We start from the raw sequence: 14,452 nt of genomic DNA, 5'->3' as shown, positions 1-14,452 counted from the left end.
TTTATTTTCTTTGCCAAAAGTTTATAATATCACCATCAATATTAAGACCCTTTGGTCTCCTGGTTTGTAACTGGAATATCCAGAAGGCCTCTCTATAATGTAGTCTATTGACTCTGTCTCCACCTCTTAATTTAGGATGTCCTGTTTCTATAACCTGCCAACTGAATGTAGAGACATCCTGATTATGGCAATAGATAAAGTGCCTGGCTAGGTCCAAAACTTCTCTACCATTAGTGATATCATTTAAATGTTCCCTGATACGAGATCTCACCTCCCTGGTGGAGCAACCAGTATACTGAAGTTCACATTGTGTACACACACTATTAAATAAACCACAAATGTTGTCCGACAATTGGTGCAATTGTCAAGCTGAAAAACCCTTTGTGTGCATCTGGACTGAAATTGTGGCCCAACCTTAGTGTATGTACAAGCAATACACTTTCCATAATTACATTTGAAATGACCTATAATTGTTAGCCAACTACTAGCCCCTGTCTTTTGTTTTTTGAGCATGCTAGGAGCCACTATGTTTCCAATGGTGCACCCACCAGAAACATAATCATTGAGGCCGTCCTCAGCAGTAACTATTGGCAGATGTTTGGTTATAATACCACAAATATCTTTGAATTGAGGACTAAATGGTTTGCATGCATCAAATTTTAAGCTACGGCGAGGGCCCCGATTACCTATGAGTGTAGCCCTATCCATACGTGAGACTTCTAGCAGTGCTCTATTAAGCATTTTTAATTTGTAACCTCTTTGTTTCAGTTTCTCACTCTCCAGCTGACAATCAGACATATTAGTACAATTAAACTTTATGCGCATGAATTGTCCTTTAGCCACCCCAAAGCCTGTATGCCTGGGGTGGCAACTGTTAGTGTGTAAAACTGTATTAGATGTTATTGGTTTTCTATAAAGCATACTACTGACCTTTGTAGTGTCAGAATCACCAATTAGAGTGATATCAAGGTAAGGGACCCTTGACTTCTCATATTGGTAGGTAAATTGTAAACCTACTTGATTAGAACTTAGATAATGCACAAATTGAGATGCCTCCTCTTCAGTTCCCGTCCAAATGAAGAGGAGGTCATCAATATATTGTTTGTACAATTGTATATACTTCTTGAACAGGTTAGACTCTCCAAAGACGTGGGACTGCTCCCACCAACCCATGTAAATGTTGGCGTAAGCTGGCGCAAATTTTGCGCCCATAGCGGTCCCACACCTCTGGAGAAAGAACTCCCAATCAAATTGGAAATAGTTGTTTTAAGAGAAAGTCAAGGGCCCTACAAATAAAATTTCTAAGACAAAGATCATAGTTACTATGTTTAGCAAAAAAGTTATCCACTCCAATGACCCCCAACTGATGGGGAATGGCCAAATACAGCCCCACTACATCAATAGTGAGCCACGCGCAGTTAGCATTCCATAATAAGCTGTCTAGATTAGAAAATAGATGTTTAGTATTCCGTAAGTAGGATGGGAGCTGGTACACCACAGGCTGTAACAGGGAAAATGATCTGACTGCTGAAGAATGTTGATTGTAAAGCTATGTATGCTGCACAGACAAAAAAAGTGTTTAAATGGACTGTAATATCAAAATTAAACTTTATGACACACAGAGCATGCAGTTTTATACAACAGAGCGTGCAGTACTGGGATCTAGCTGACTATTAGTGGCTGCACATATATACTTTTTGTCATTGGCTCATTTGTGGTCAGCTAGCTCCCAGTAGTACAATGCTTCTTTAACAAAGGATACCAAGAGAATGAAACAAATGTAATATTAGAAGTAAATTTAAATGTTTAACATTGTATGCTGTATCTGATTCATGAAAGAAAAATAATTTTTGGGTTTGATGTCCCTTTTAATAATTTACAAAATACCTTTTCATGTAGATTGTGCAGTAGTTTCTCAAAAGTAAACCATTATAATGTACTTCTGTGTACTATGGATATTTAACATGGGATTTATATTTTATATGCTTTGTGAGTTTGCGCCTGACATGATCTTTATATTTATCAGTTTTTCTCCCATATCTCTTCTCCTCAAAATTACTCAAGGCAACGTTACATAAACTGAGCTATTTATTTATTTATTTTCCAGGGTCAACCAAACTTAATTCCCACTTTAACAATTAAAGATGCCTCAAAGTATGGCACTTTTGTCAATGAAGAAAGGATTGCAAATGCTGTTCCCAGGGCTCTTAAATCTGGGGACAAGGTTACCTTTGGTGTATTCAATAGCAAGTACAGGTAAGTGACTCCCTCCAATTTAATTTTCTATTTTTTTGACAACTTTATAGTTTTAAAAGAAAATCCACAATTGACTCTCTACTTTACAATGTTGATAGCATGAGCAAAAGGGCCTTTATTTCATGCATGTGCTAGTTATGGTTTTAGTGCTGGTTATGGTTTTAGGTAATTTATTATCTAAAGCATGTTTGTAATGTGAGCTTTGACACAAATCCTTTGGGTAATTGCCCATCTGCAGTACTTAAACATAATGGTCACAGGCAGGCCGCCACTAGAAATTTTGGGGGCCCTTACTTAACCAATGATCAGCTCCCCCCCCCCCTTTGACATGTGCAATTTTCGACCAAATGACTAAAATGTATATGCACTTTATTCTTAAGTGTAGTCAAATGTTGTGAAGGTAGTAACACACAAACACAGAACTCAGTAGTAAGGTCAAAATGTCCTTAAAAGGAACAGACAATGGACAAACACAAACTCAAACACAAACTTGCACATACACCCAAGGAAACACCCACAGAGGCAGCCTCAGGAAACACACAAAGACATAAACACTTACAGACACTCACAGAAAACACACAAAGACATACATACACACAGACACCCTCACAGAGACATCCACAGAAAATGCACAAAGACAGACACATAAACCCTCACAAAGAGACCCACAGAAAAGAAATACATACACACTCATAGAGACACCAACAAAAGCACAAAGACATTAACACAAACACCCACAGAAACACTCACAGGAGGTAACATTTCTGCACATCGCCACCCCCTAAATCAACAGTGTGACATGCATGATAAAAAAATAGCAGAAATTAAGAGATCACTTTTTAAAGAATCATATTTGTAAATGAGCAAACAAAAATACTTATGTGAATTCAAAATTGTAACATTATAGATCTGTCAGAAGGGGTAGATGAAGAAAAGTACTTTTGAAAGGTTGACATATGTTTGGGGGCTTTCCTCCCATTCCCCAACCAAGAGCACCACTTCAAATCTGTCAGCTGTATTTATGGATTTTGAAAATGCTGTACTCTATATGGTCTTGGTGGAACCATAAGCTGTGGTACTCAGTCTCATACCATTAGATCTGGTTAAATGCATGATTTACGCTTGTTTGTATGTATTTCAAAATTAAGTCAGCTGTAGTGTAAACTGAACAGTGGTAAGTTAACCTGTCTCATTTCAAACACTGAGCAATCTTAGCCTGAGAGTACAACATTTTATGCAGATGTAAAAATCTTAGATAAAATGCCTCCTGGCAACTGGAAAGTCCTCGCATAAAGGGGCAGTAAACTGGAATGTTTGAGGACGGGGGTGAAACCCCGAAACGTCACTAAGTAAATAATTGAAGTTTAAAACGGAGAGTGCCTGCTTCTTTCTGAGATTATTTGTTACTTTTGCTGTGCACCCCGGACCTTGTTTGAGAGTGCTATACCACTGACTGTTGCGTATATATATATATATATATATATATATATATATATATATATATATATATATATATATATATATAAAAATAAATATAAATAAATTAAATAAATCATATCTGCCAAAAGGGCACCTACCATTTGTGTATTGTCAAATAATCATAAATACACTGCTGCATATTGCTAAAAAAAATGTGTTTTATGGACCCCTGGCCAAGTGCCAAGTCTGTCTCACACTGTGCATAGTGGTTTAGTGCACCCTCAGAAATCCTCTCAAATGCTAATGCTTTACTCCTTGTAATGATATTCCCCCATCCTCTATAGCACTCTGCTGTAGCGCCTTCTGGTGGCTGCCAAAATGTAAAAAAAAAATATATATTTTTTTAAAATAATAGTTGTGCTGGTCTCATGGGGGCCCCCCTGACCCACTGTGCCCCTGACAGGATTCACCCCCTGATGGCAACCCTGGTCACAGGTTCTGATTCTTTCAAGACCAACTCAACCTTTCTTCCATCTGAACCTGATTAGTAGCATGAGGTTGACAGTAATAACTTATTTCTCAGGTGATAATTGGTTAAAAGGATGTAATAGTTAAAACTTAAATGTGCATTTCACTTTTGAATATAAACGTTCTCGCAACATAATTGTATTTGAGCAAAGGCTTCTAGTAAAAGTAGTCACTATTTCAGTGGCATATGTACAAGTGCTGTGCATGCCATGGGCATTCAAACATGGGGATGATTGTATGATGCTGCTGCAGGCTCTCTCAGCAGGCACAGTATTTAAATGCATGTGCACATGGCATGCACAGCATATGTACATATGCCCCTGAAACAGCAAACTCGTTTTTAGTAGAAACATTTTTACTGATATGCTGTAAACATGCTTCTGTTCAAGACTGGAATGGACTTGTGCACATTTCAATTTTGACTGTTCTATCCCTTTATGTCTCTAGCTGTGCAGTGACATGCTTTTGAGTCCCATTCAAAAGTACTTTATAAGTAGTACTACTATTTATTTAAGAAATGTATGATGCTAATTACTGAGTGACTTCAGTTAAGGGGTATTATAGTATAAAAATTAAATGCTCTAACAAAATACGGTTTTATATTTATTGTTCAACAAATTCTCTGCATAGGGGTTAAATGCATAGTTAAAATTGTGCTTCAGTGCCATTGTAGGTTAGGATACGGCTGGTGAGCACCTGTCTGGGTACTAAAGATATCCAGTTGGCTCCTCCGTGTTCTGACTAGTTCCTTATGTGTATCATTTGAGATTTATCAAACAGCTAGAATTGTGTCTCTTTTACTTTTCATGTAGAGATTTTTTTTTCAGTATCTGTTATGGGGGGGGCTGCAGTGCAGTGTCACCTATGGTCATGCTTATGAATGTATGTTTGATATAAAGAAATGCAGTGATTTCTCACAATCTGTGCATCTTTTCTCACCTTGCAGGGTAGAATATGAGCCACTGGTTGTGAGTTCCTCTTGTTTGGAAAATACTGAGAAGACCACTTTAAATCAAGTCATTGTGCTCCTTGGAGGTCATGTGTTAAATAACTGGGCAGAAAAATGTACTCACTTAGTAATGACTTCAATCAAAGTTACAATCAAGGTAGGGAACATTTCATGTGTTATCTGTAAAAGGATGGGTGTAAAACAAAAAAAAAACTGAGCAAAAAGATTTTATTGCTGCACTTTGTGTTCTGACATAGAGAATGCATTATCTATCTAGACTTTTTCTGTAGACTGAGGTTCCTGTTGTCATTAAAAAATAAAAATAACAATCTAGGTTTACACCGATAGCTGTATAATTAATTATATTAACCGTGCAAGAAGGTTATGTGAAAAGATACTCTATTAGTTCATATTTACAAATAACTGTAGATATTGAGAGGATGTTACACAAGAAAACAACATTCTGTAGCTTGTCCTTGACCAGATAATGACCAGTTTGCACTGTTATTTCCTTGTTATTAAAACCTATAAAACTTGTGGCAGATCATGGACAAGTGTAAAAAACATAAAGAAACAACAAAAGCATTTGAGATACGTTCTTCTAACGTGTACAAAATCTGTTGTATATTATTAGTGTGCCATTTGGATACATAAGCGCAGTTCTGCAATAATATTATATAGATGATTGATTTAGATATCATCCTTAAAGGGACATAATACTCATATGCTAAATCACGTGAAACTGATGCAGTATAACTGTAAAAAGCTGACAGGAAAATATCACCTGAACATCTCGATGTAAAAAAGGAAGACATTTTACCTCATAATCTCCTCAGCTCAGCAGAGTAAGTTCTGTGTAAAATGTTATACTCGGCTGCTGCCCAGCTGCAGGTAAAAAAAAATGAAGAAATGATCAGCAGCCAATCAGCATCAACAGTGCTGAGGTCATGAACACTTTTACTGTGATCTCATGAGATTTCATAGTAAACTTCCTTAAACTTAATAGGTAAATAAGATGAGTGCACGAAAGCTTGCTCCTTCCTCTGTCCCGGGACAGACATACTGATTTGCTGCTTAGAAGTCCTTTACAAAGTGATGTGGCTACTGAGGAACTTTTGAGGTAAAATATCTTTCTTTCTTTTTCAAGATACAATGAGTCCACGGATTTCATCCTTGTGGGATATCGCCTCCTGGTCAGCAGGAGGAGGCAAAGAGCTCCACAGTAGAGCTGTATAAATAACTCCTCCCTTCCCTCCCAACCCAGTCATTCTCTTTGCCTGTGTTAGTAAGATAGGAGATGGCAAAGTGAGGTGTTAGTAAAGATTCTTCAATCAAGTGTTTATTATTTTTAAAGTAGTGCCAGTGAGTGCTACTTTGTTCTGGGATGTAGCCTAAACCAGATCAGTCTCTACAGTAGGGCATTTGGTGGCTTTAAAGCAATAGGAACTGGTGGGACATAATTCTCACTGCGCCTCCTATACATATTTGCTGCCCTAATTCAGATAGCCTAAGCACTTTTAATTCAGACTGATCTTTGTCCACAGGGCTATGGGAGGGAGAGGACCTCTGAAAACCTGCTGGATGGCCATGCTGTCGCACAGCGTTCAAGGTAAGTGCTAACTTTATTATTTCTGGGGGAAAGACAGCTCAGAATATGTTGGAGCACTTTATTTTCTATACTCAGACCTCATGTAATAATGGGCTCCTTGTAGGGGTTACAGAAATGTCGCCTAGCGTACTAGGGGTTACTTGGTCAGTATGAAAGGCACTGGGGCTAATTATAACTCTCCTTCTGGCGGTCCTCTCTAATCGGTAACCAACTGGGAGATTTCATATGAGCTTTTATGCTCGAGCTCAGTGTAAGGGGGATTCCCTTTTTAAAGTTTTTCTGAGTCAAGTGATCGATGTACTGTAGGCAGAGACTCAGTGTGAGGGTGTTTATCTGTCTCTTAACGGACCATGCAGTATGGTGATTCAGTTAGTTGTTTCTCCCATATCAATGGCTGAAAGACCGGGAGTTAACTGTTAAGACGGCCACGGAGGGCGGAGCTTGTCTGGGTACCGTGTTTCAGATGCAAATACGTGTAACTGTGCTGTTTTCCTACTTTGGCATGTTAAGCCCCAGGTCGAAATTTAAACTACCTTTGAAGAGAGGTAGATTGCCCATTTTTTATTTTCTCCGGTATCTTAGCAAAGATGGCGACCGGGAGGTAAAACTTTCACGCGCCCACAAGGGGCGAAGCTTGCTCTGCGCCAGTTTAGTTGCGCTTTTTTTCCTAAACTTCCGGTTATCGGAAGGATCAGGGGGTCAGCACACTTGTTTCTTATGTTTCCGGTTATCGGAATGACATGGGTATTGATGTCAGTGTTTGCGCTTCAATGAAAGAGTTTCAGCTGACTCACAACTTTGCATAGATGGATGTCTGAGGGTTACATTTGTATGCCTCTTGTTTTTCCTAGGCAACCAAATACTCCTTCTAAAAGTAGCCTACTCATGTACAGCAGCACACAAAAGTGCTCTGCGGTTCCTTACAAAGGGATTTGTTGCACAAGTCATTGCTTCTTTATTGTACATAGCAATGTCTGTTAACTGCAAGATTAATATACTATTTGGATTGTTTCTGCACTCAGAAATAAGAAGTTGCTTAAAAAATTTAAAGTGACAGTAAAGTACACTGCCCCCCATCCCACAGGTTGTGAGTTCAAACCTGACTACAGCTGCTAGTTTTTACTATTTTCTGCAGCTAATAAGGAATAATGTTATTCTTTTTTACAATTTAAAGAGACAGTAACATATTTTCCTGTGTTCAAAATTTTGTGGTAAATACTCCTTCTAAAGCGGTGGCTGTTAGGAGTCTGGTGACACAAGTCAATCCATACCACAATATTCTACATTTAGTGCCCAAACTAATTTGTGAACCACAGGCAGTGCTCTGCGGTTCCTTTGCAAAGACTTTGTTTTTGATATACATAGCACTGTCTAGTTGCAGCAGTATTTATGTTATTGGATTGTTTCTGCACGACAGAAATAAAACGTTCTTTTAAAATTTAAAGGGACAGTAAAAAATTGTCTGTGTAGATTTCATTAAAAGAATTGCGTTTGTTTTGTTTGTTCAGTCATCCTTTGTGATGTAGGATGGTACAAACTCTCACAAGAATGTGTTTCTTTAAGAATTAAAGAGACAGTAACGTCCTGTTCTGTGTGCATTACATGAATTTCAGCTGTTTTGTTTGTTATTTCATCCTTTATAACTGAGGATGGAACAACCACACTCAAGCATAGAGTTAATTTTCCGATTTAAAGGAAAATTATTTCCTATGTTCAAATTTATTTTTGCCTTTTGAGCATATTCCCTCTTCGGCGATTTCTGTTTGGGGAGTCTGTTAACAAATGGCCAAAAATTTCTCCTATAGTATTCCAATCGAAATTTTATGGCCTGCAGGCAGTGTCCTGCGTGTCCTTCACACTCCACTCGGGGTTATGATGCATTCTATGTTTTTTACATAGTGTTTAGCATTGCTGGAAGAATTGCTATTCTAACGGTTTTTCCATGTTGCTGAGAATTTCAGTTTCAGATGGAATTGGTGCCTTGGGCGTTCTCTATTTACAAGTCTGTTTCCCATAGCCTGAGGCATTACTTAGGGGTGAAGGAGTAGTTTTGATCACTACGTGAACTTCGATACCCTTAGAGGATAGTCCTATTGGGCTAAATTTTAGTTATGGGTCACACACCAGGATTTACAATGACAACCATCTGTGTACTTTGCTACCGTCACTGGTGTGGCGGCATATTGGCTAATTCTTTTATTTCACTTTCTTCCCTTCCAATTATCAAGCTGGGAGCGTAGGTGGATCTGTTCCAGCTCTTAGTACCTTAGGTTAGAGCCTTGTTTTAGGGCTGTGTGTTCTATGACTAAGATCTTGGTGAACGTATAGCCTGCTGTTGACTCATTGACAGCATGGGGAACATGCTCTGGTCCGGGAATGAGCAGCGCCTTGTGACACTTAAATTTATGTTTGTTCGTACCACCTCAGACCTATGCGGTTGAGCATTCTCAGACAATGGAACGCAGACTATGCATACTTATCTCCTCAATTAACTCTGAAGAGGAGACGAAGGACCTTTTTCTATGGTGGTTGTCTCTGGATCACCTGTCCCAGGATACAGGAAAATAAAAATAAAAAAACTAAGCCGTTATGGCTAAATAAAAATGTGTTAAAAGAAATTAGGAAAAAACGTAGGGCATTTAAATTATTAAAAGAAAATAGTACAGACTCAGCATACAATATTTATAAGGAATGTAACAAAGCATGCAAAAAAGCAATCAAATTAGCCAAAATTGAAAATGAAAAATTAATTGCCAAGGATTCTAAGTCTAACCCTAAAAGGTTCTTTAAGTACATAAATAGCAAAAAATCTAAGAAGGATAATATAGGTACATTAAAATGTGTGGAGGGTAGCATGATAAATAATGACAGGGAGAAGGCTGAGGTACTAAACCAGTTTTTTTCTTCAGTATACACAAGAGAGGAACCATTGAATGATACTTTGGAACAGAATAGAACATGCCAGTCCATACCACTAACTGGGTTTTGTTTAGAGGATATCAGGAAAAAACTAAAAAATATTAAGGTAAATAAAACTCCAGGCCCAGATGGAATACACCCAAGGGTGTTAAGTGAACTTAGCACTGTTATAGACAAACCTTTACTCTTAATTTTTCAAGACTCATTATCCTCAGGCATTCCTGGTAGAGCGCTTCTCTCTTTGTATGCAAATTATTATGACCCTGGGGAAGTCTCCCTATGGGTGATGGGGGAAACCAGACGTGGACTCCTTGCCTAGTGTGCTTAGAGGAATGTGGCTGCACCTCACTGACGAGGCCCATAGGAGGCCGAAACGATCGTCTGGGGTTGTCATGTTCCTTGTTCAGAGGAGAATTGCCTGGTATTTCGGGGCTGGACTGACCTTACTTGGCAGGATCAGACTGATATACTTCAGGAAAGTTTTCTTCTGTGAAAAGCACACTGGTCTAAAAGAGGCTGCTTCCAGGTGGTAAATCGCCATAGAACAAGCCACTGAGCTGTTGTTCGTTCCTGGTAGAGCGCTTCTCTCTTTGTATGCAAATTATTATGACCCTGGGGAAGTCTCCCTATGGGTGATGGGGGAAACCAGACGTGGACTCCTTGCCTAGTGTGCTTAGAGGAATGTGGCTGCACCTCACTGACGAGGCCCATAGGAGGCCGAAACGATCGTCTGGGGTTGTCATGTTCCTTGTTCAGAGGAGAATTGCCTGGTATTTCGGGGCTGGACTGACCTTACTTGGCAGGATCAGACTGATATACTTCAGGAAAGTTTTCTTCTGTGAAAAGCACACTGGTCTAAAAGAGGCTGCTTCCAGGTGGTAAATCGCCATAGAACAAGCCACTGAGCTGTTGTTCGTTCCTGGTAGAGCGCTTCTCTCTTTGTATGCAAATTATTATGACCCTGGGGAAGTCTCCCTATGGGTGATGGGGGAAACCAGACGTGGACTCCTTGCCTAGTGTGCTTAGAGGAATGTGGCTGCACCTCACTGACGAGGCCCATAGGAGGCCGAAACGATCGTCTGGGGTTGTCATGTTCCTTGTTCAGAGGAGAATTGCCTGGTATTTCGGGGCTGGACTGACCTTACTTGGCAGGATCAGACTGATATACTTCAGGAAAGTTTTCTTCTGTGAAAAGCACACTGGTCTAAAAGAGGCTGCTTCCAGGTGGTAAATCGCCATAGAACAAGCCACTGAGCTGTTGTTCGTTCCTGGTAGAGCGCTTCTCTCTTTGTATGCAAATTATCCTCAGGCATGGTACCCCAGGATTGGCGTAAAGCTGATGTGGTGCCACTCTTCAAAAAGGGAAGCAGGGATGATCCAGGAAGCTATAGACCAGTTAGTCTGACATCAATAGTGGGGAAGATATTTGAAGGGATTATAAGGGATTATATTGATGAGCATATTCGTGTAAACAAGATTATGAGTTCTAATCAGCATGGCTTTAGGAGAAATAGATCATGTCAAACTAATTTAATTAGATTCTACGAGGAAGTAAGTAAAAATATAGATAAAGGGGAATCAGTTGATGTGATATACTTAGATTTTGCAAAGGCATTTGATACAGTGCCACATGAGAGATTAATGCACAAAATTAAGGGACTGGGAATAGCTAAAAATGTTAGCTCATGGATAAATAACTGGATAAAAGATAGGGAGCAACGAGTAGCAGTAAATGGATCATACTCAGATTGGACAAAGGTAATCAGTGGCGTCCCCCAGGGATCAGTACTGGGCCCTGTTCTTTTTAATATTTTTATAAATGACTTGGAGCAAGGATTAAATAGCGACATCTCTATTTTTGCAGATGATACTAAGTTAAGTAAGGTCATTAGGTCAGAGCAGGATGAACTCTCTTTGCAAAGGGATTTGCTAAAATTAGAACTATGGGCAAGTGAATGGAAAATGAGATTTAATACGGAAAAATGTAAGGTTCTACATTTTGGAAGTAAAAATAAGCAGGCTATGTATTTTTTAAATGGGACAAGACTTAGCCAAACACAGGAGGAAAGGGATTTGGGAGTAGTAATAGATAACAAGCTAAAGATGAGTGCACAATGCAGGGCAGCGGCTTCAAAGGCTAATAAGATACTAGCATGTATTAAAAGAGGCATTGATTCAAGGGAGGAAAGCATAATTCTGTCATTATATAAAGCCCTGGTAAGACCTCACCTTGAGTTTGGAGTGCAGTTCTGGGGACCGATTGCTAAAAAAGATATTGCAGAACTAGAAAAAGTTCAGAGAAGGGCCACAAAGCTAATAAGGGGATTGGAGAAATTAACCTATGAGGAGAGGCTAGCCAAACTGGGTCTGTTCTCTTTAGAAAAAAGGCGCTTGAGAGGTGACATGATTACTTTATATAAATATATTCAAGGCCCATATACAGAGATGGCAGAAGCTCTTTTTATTCCAAGAAAATTGGTTCTGACAAGAGGTCATAATTTAAGGTTGGAGGAAAGGAGATTTAATCTCCTGCAACGGAAACGTTTTTTCACTGTAAGAGCAATAAAATTGTGGAACTCATTACCAAAGGAGGTAGTGAATGCCAATACCATAGATACATTTAAAAATAGTCTGGATAAATTTCTGTATATAAACAAAATTCATGGATATGATTGCTAGTATTAAATGGGTCACATTTTAATGGGGTTATTTAAGCTTAATTGGAGCTTTTTGTAAGTATTTTAGATTTGTATAGGTTGAACTCGATGGACTTCAGTCTTTTTTCAACCTTATCTACTATGTTACTATGTTACATGATTTAGCAGAGGGAGGACTCCAGCGGAGTCTGTTCCTTGATTTCCTACAACTGAGAGTGAGCTTCAAGTCTCTTCTGTTCTGGCCTCAGTTGGCTTCGGCCCAGTTTGTCTTGCTATCTGTCAGCGATCCATATCCCAGGGTTGAACACTTGGGTAGCGGATTTTCTGAGTAGACAGTCTTATTTTCATCCGGGAGAGTGGGATCTCCATCCGGGAGTATCTCCTTCCTGGTTCTCAAATAGAGTTGGCCGGAGTTTGATATCATGGCATCTTGTCAGAATGCCTAGTTTTCAGGATGCGGGTCCAGGTCCGGGGGCCCCAGTACGAGCTGATAACTGCCTTGGTAGTTCTTTAATCTTTCAGCCTAGGTTCTTTTTTTTTCCCCATTTGCGTTTTCTTGCCGGGGGTTTGTTCTGATCGCATAGGAGTGGGCATTGGTGCTTCTCCTCGCTTCTGTGTGGTCTCACAGGTTTTGGTATGCTAAACTGCTGACCATTTCATCTCGGTAGCCTTGGATTCTTCCGTTGAGGAGGTATCTTTTCTTCAGGGTCCCTTCTTCACCCTAATATAGTTTCTCTGAAGCTAATTGCTTGGGGACTGGACGTTTGATCTATGCAAGCGAGGTTTCTTTGATTCGGTCATAGATACCTTAATTCAGGCATGTAAGCCTGTTACTAGGAAGTTTTACCATGAGATATTGCGTAATATCTTTATTGGTGTGAATCCAAGGGTTATTCATGGAGTAGGGTGAGGATTCCCAGAATTTTGTCTTGTCTCCAAGAAGAATTGGAGAAGTTATTATCCACTAGTTCCCTAAAGGGACGGGTTTCTGCTTTGTCTATTTTATTACACAAACGTCTGGCAGACGTTACAAATGTACAATCCTTTTGTCTTGCTCTGACTGGAATAAGGCCTATATTTAGGCCTATTACTCCTCCTTGGAGTTTGAATTTAGTTCTTAGAGTTTTTCTAGGGGTTCCGCTGGAACCTATGCATTCCATAGATATTAAGTTATTATCTTGGAAAGTTATATTTTTGGTTGCTATTTTGCTGCTCATAGAGTATCTGAGTTTTCAGCATTGCAATATAATTCTCCTTATCTTATTTTTCATGCGGATAAGGTGGTGTTGTGTACTAAACCTGGGTTTCTTCCTAAAGGTTATTTCAGTTGAGCACATTTATCTGGAATTGTGGTTTCATCTGTGTGTCCTAATCCTTCTTCTCAGAAGGAACGTCTTTTACATAATTTAGGTGTGGTCCGTGCTTTAAAGTTCTCCTTGCAAGCTACTAAGGACTTTTGTCAGTGTTCTTTCTTTATGACTGAAGAGTATCTTCCGTTTTGCATATGAGACTGCTGGATAGCAGTCTCCTGAAAGCATTATGGCTCATTCCACTAGGGCTGTGGCTTCCTCATGGGCATTCAACAATGATGCTTCTGTTGTACAGCTTTGCAAGCCTGCGACTTGGTCGTCTCTTCTCTCTTTCTCCAAATTTTTCAAATGTGATACCTTTGCCTCAACTGAGGCTGTTTTTGGGAGGAAAGTTCTTCAAGCATTGGTGCCTTCCGTTTAGGTTTCGTCTTGCCCCTCCCGTTTTATCCGTGTACTATAGCTTTGGTATTGTATCCCACAAGTAAGGATGAAATCCATGCACTCCTCATATCTTGAAAAAGAAAGGAAATTTATGCTTACCTGATAAATGTATTTCTTTTTCGATATGATGAGTCCACGCCCTGTTCTATGAGACAGGTTATTAAATTTTTGTTAAACTTCAGACACCTCTGCTCCTTGGCTTTTCCTTTCTCTTCCTAACTTCGGTCGAAGGGAGGAGCTATTTATACAGCTCTGCTGTGGAGCTCTTTGCCTCCTCCTGCTGACCGGGAGGCGATATCCCACAAGTAAGGATGAAATCCGTGGACTCATTGTATCGAAAAAGAAATAAATTTATCAGGTAAGC

At 39.4% G+C, this 14,452-nt stretch overlaps 1 protein-coding gene across 1 annotated transcript in view; it reads left to right on the top strand.

Moving 5' to 3' along the window:
* Positions 1-14,452, top strand: part of NBN (nibrin) — a gene marked incomplete in the record, with an annotated part of 346,156 nt that overhangs the window by 42,778 nt on the left and 288,926 nt on the right. The window contains 2 exon segments of the mRNA XM_053715908.1: positions 2,108-2,256; positions 5,150-5,309. Of these exon segments, the coding sequence (XP_053571883.1) occupies positions 2,108-2,256; positions 5,150-5,309 (309 nt within the window).

This window comes from Bombina bombina, chromosome 5 (assembly GCF_027579735.1).
Source record: "Bombina bombina isolate aBomBom1 chromosome 5, aBomBom1.pri, whole genome shotgun sequence".
NCBI lineage: Eukaryota > Metazoa > Chordata > Amphibia > Anura > Bombinatoridae > Bombina > Bombina bombina.
The sequence above is the reverse complement of the archived record's forward strand: the minus strand, read 5'-3'. Positions and strand labels throughout refer to the sequence as shown.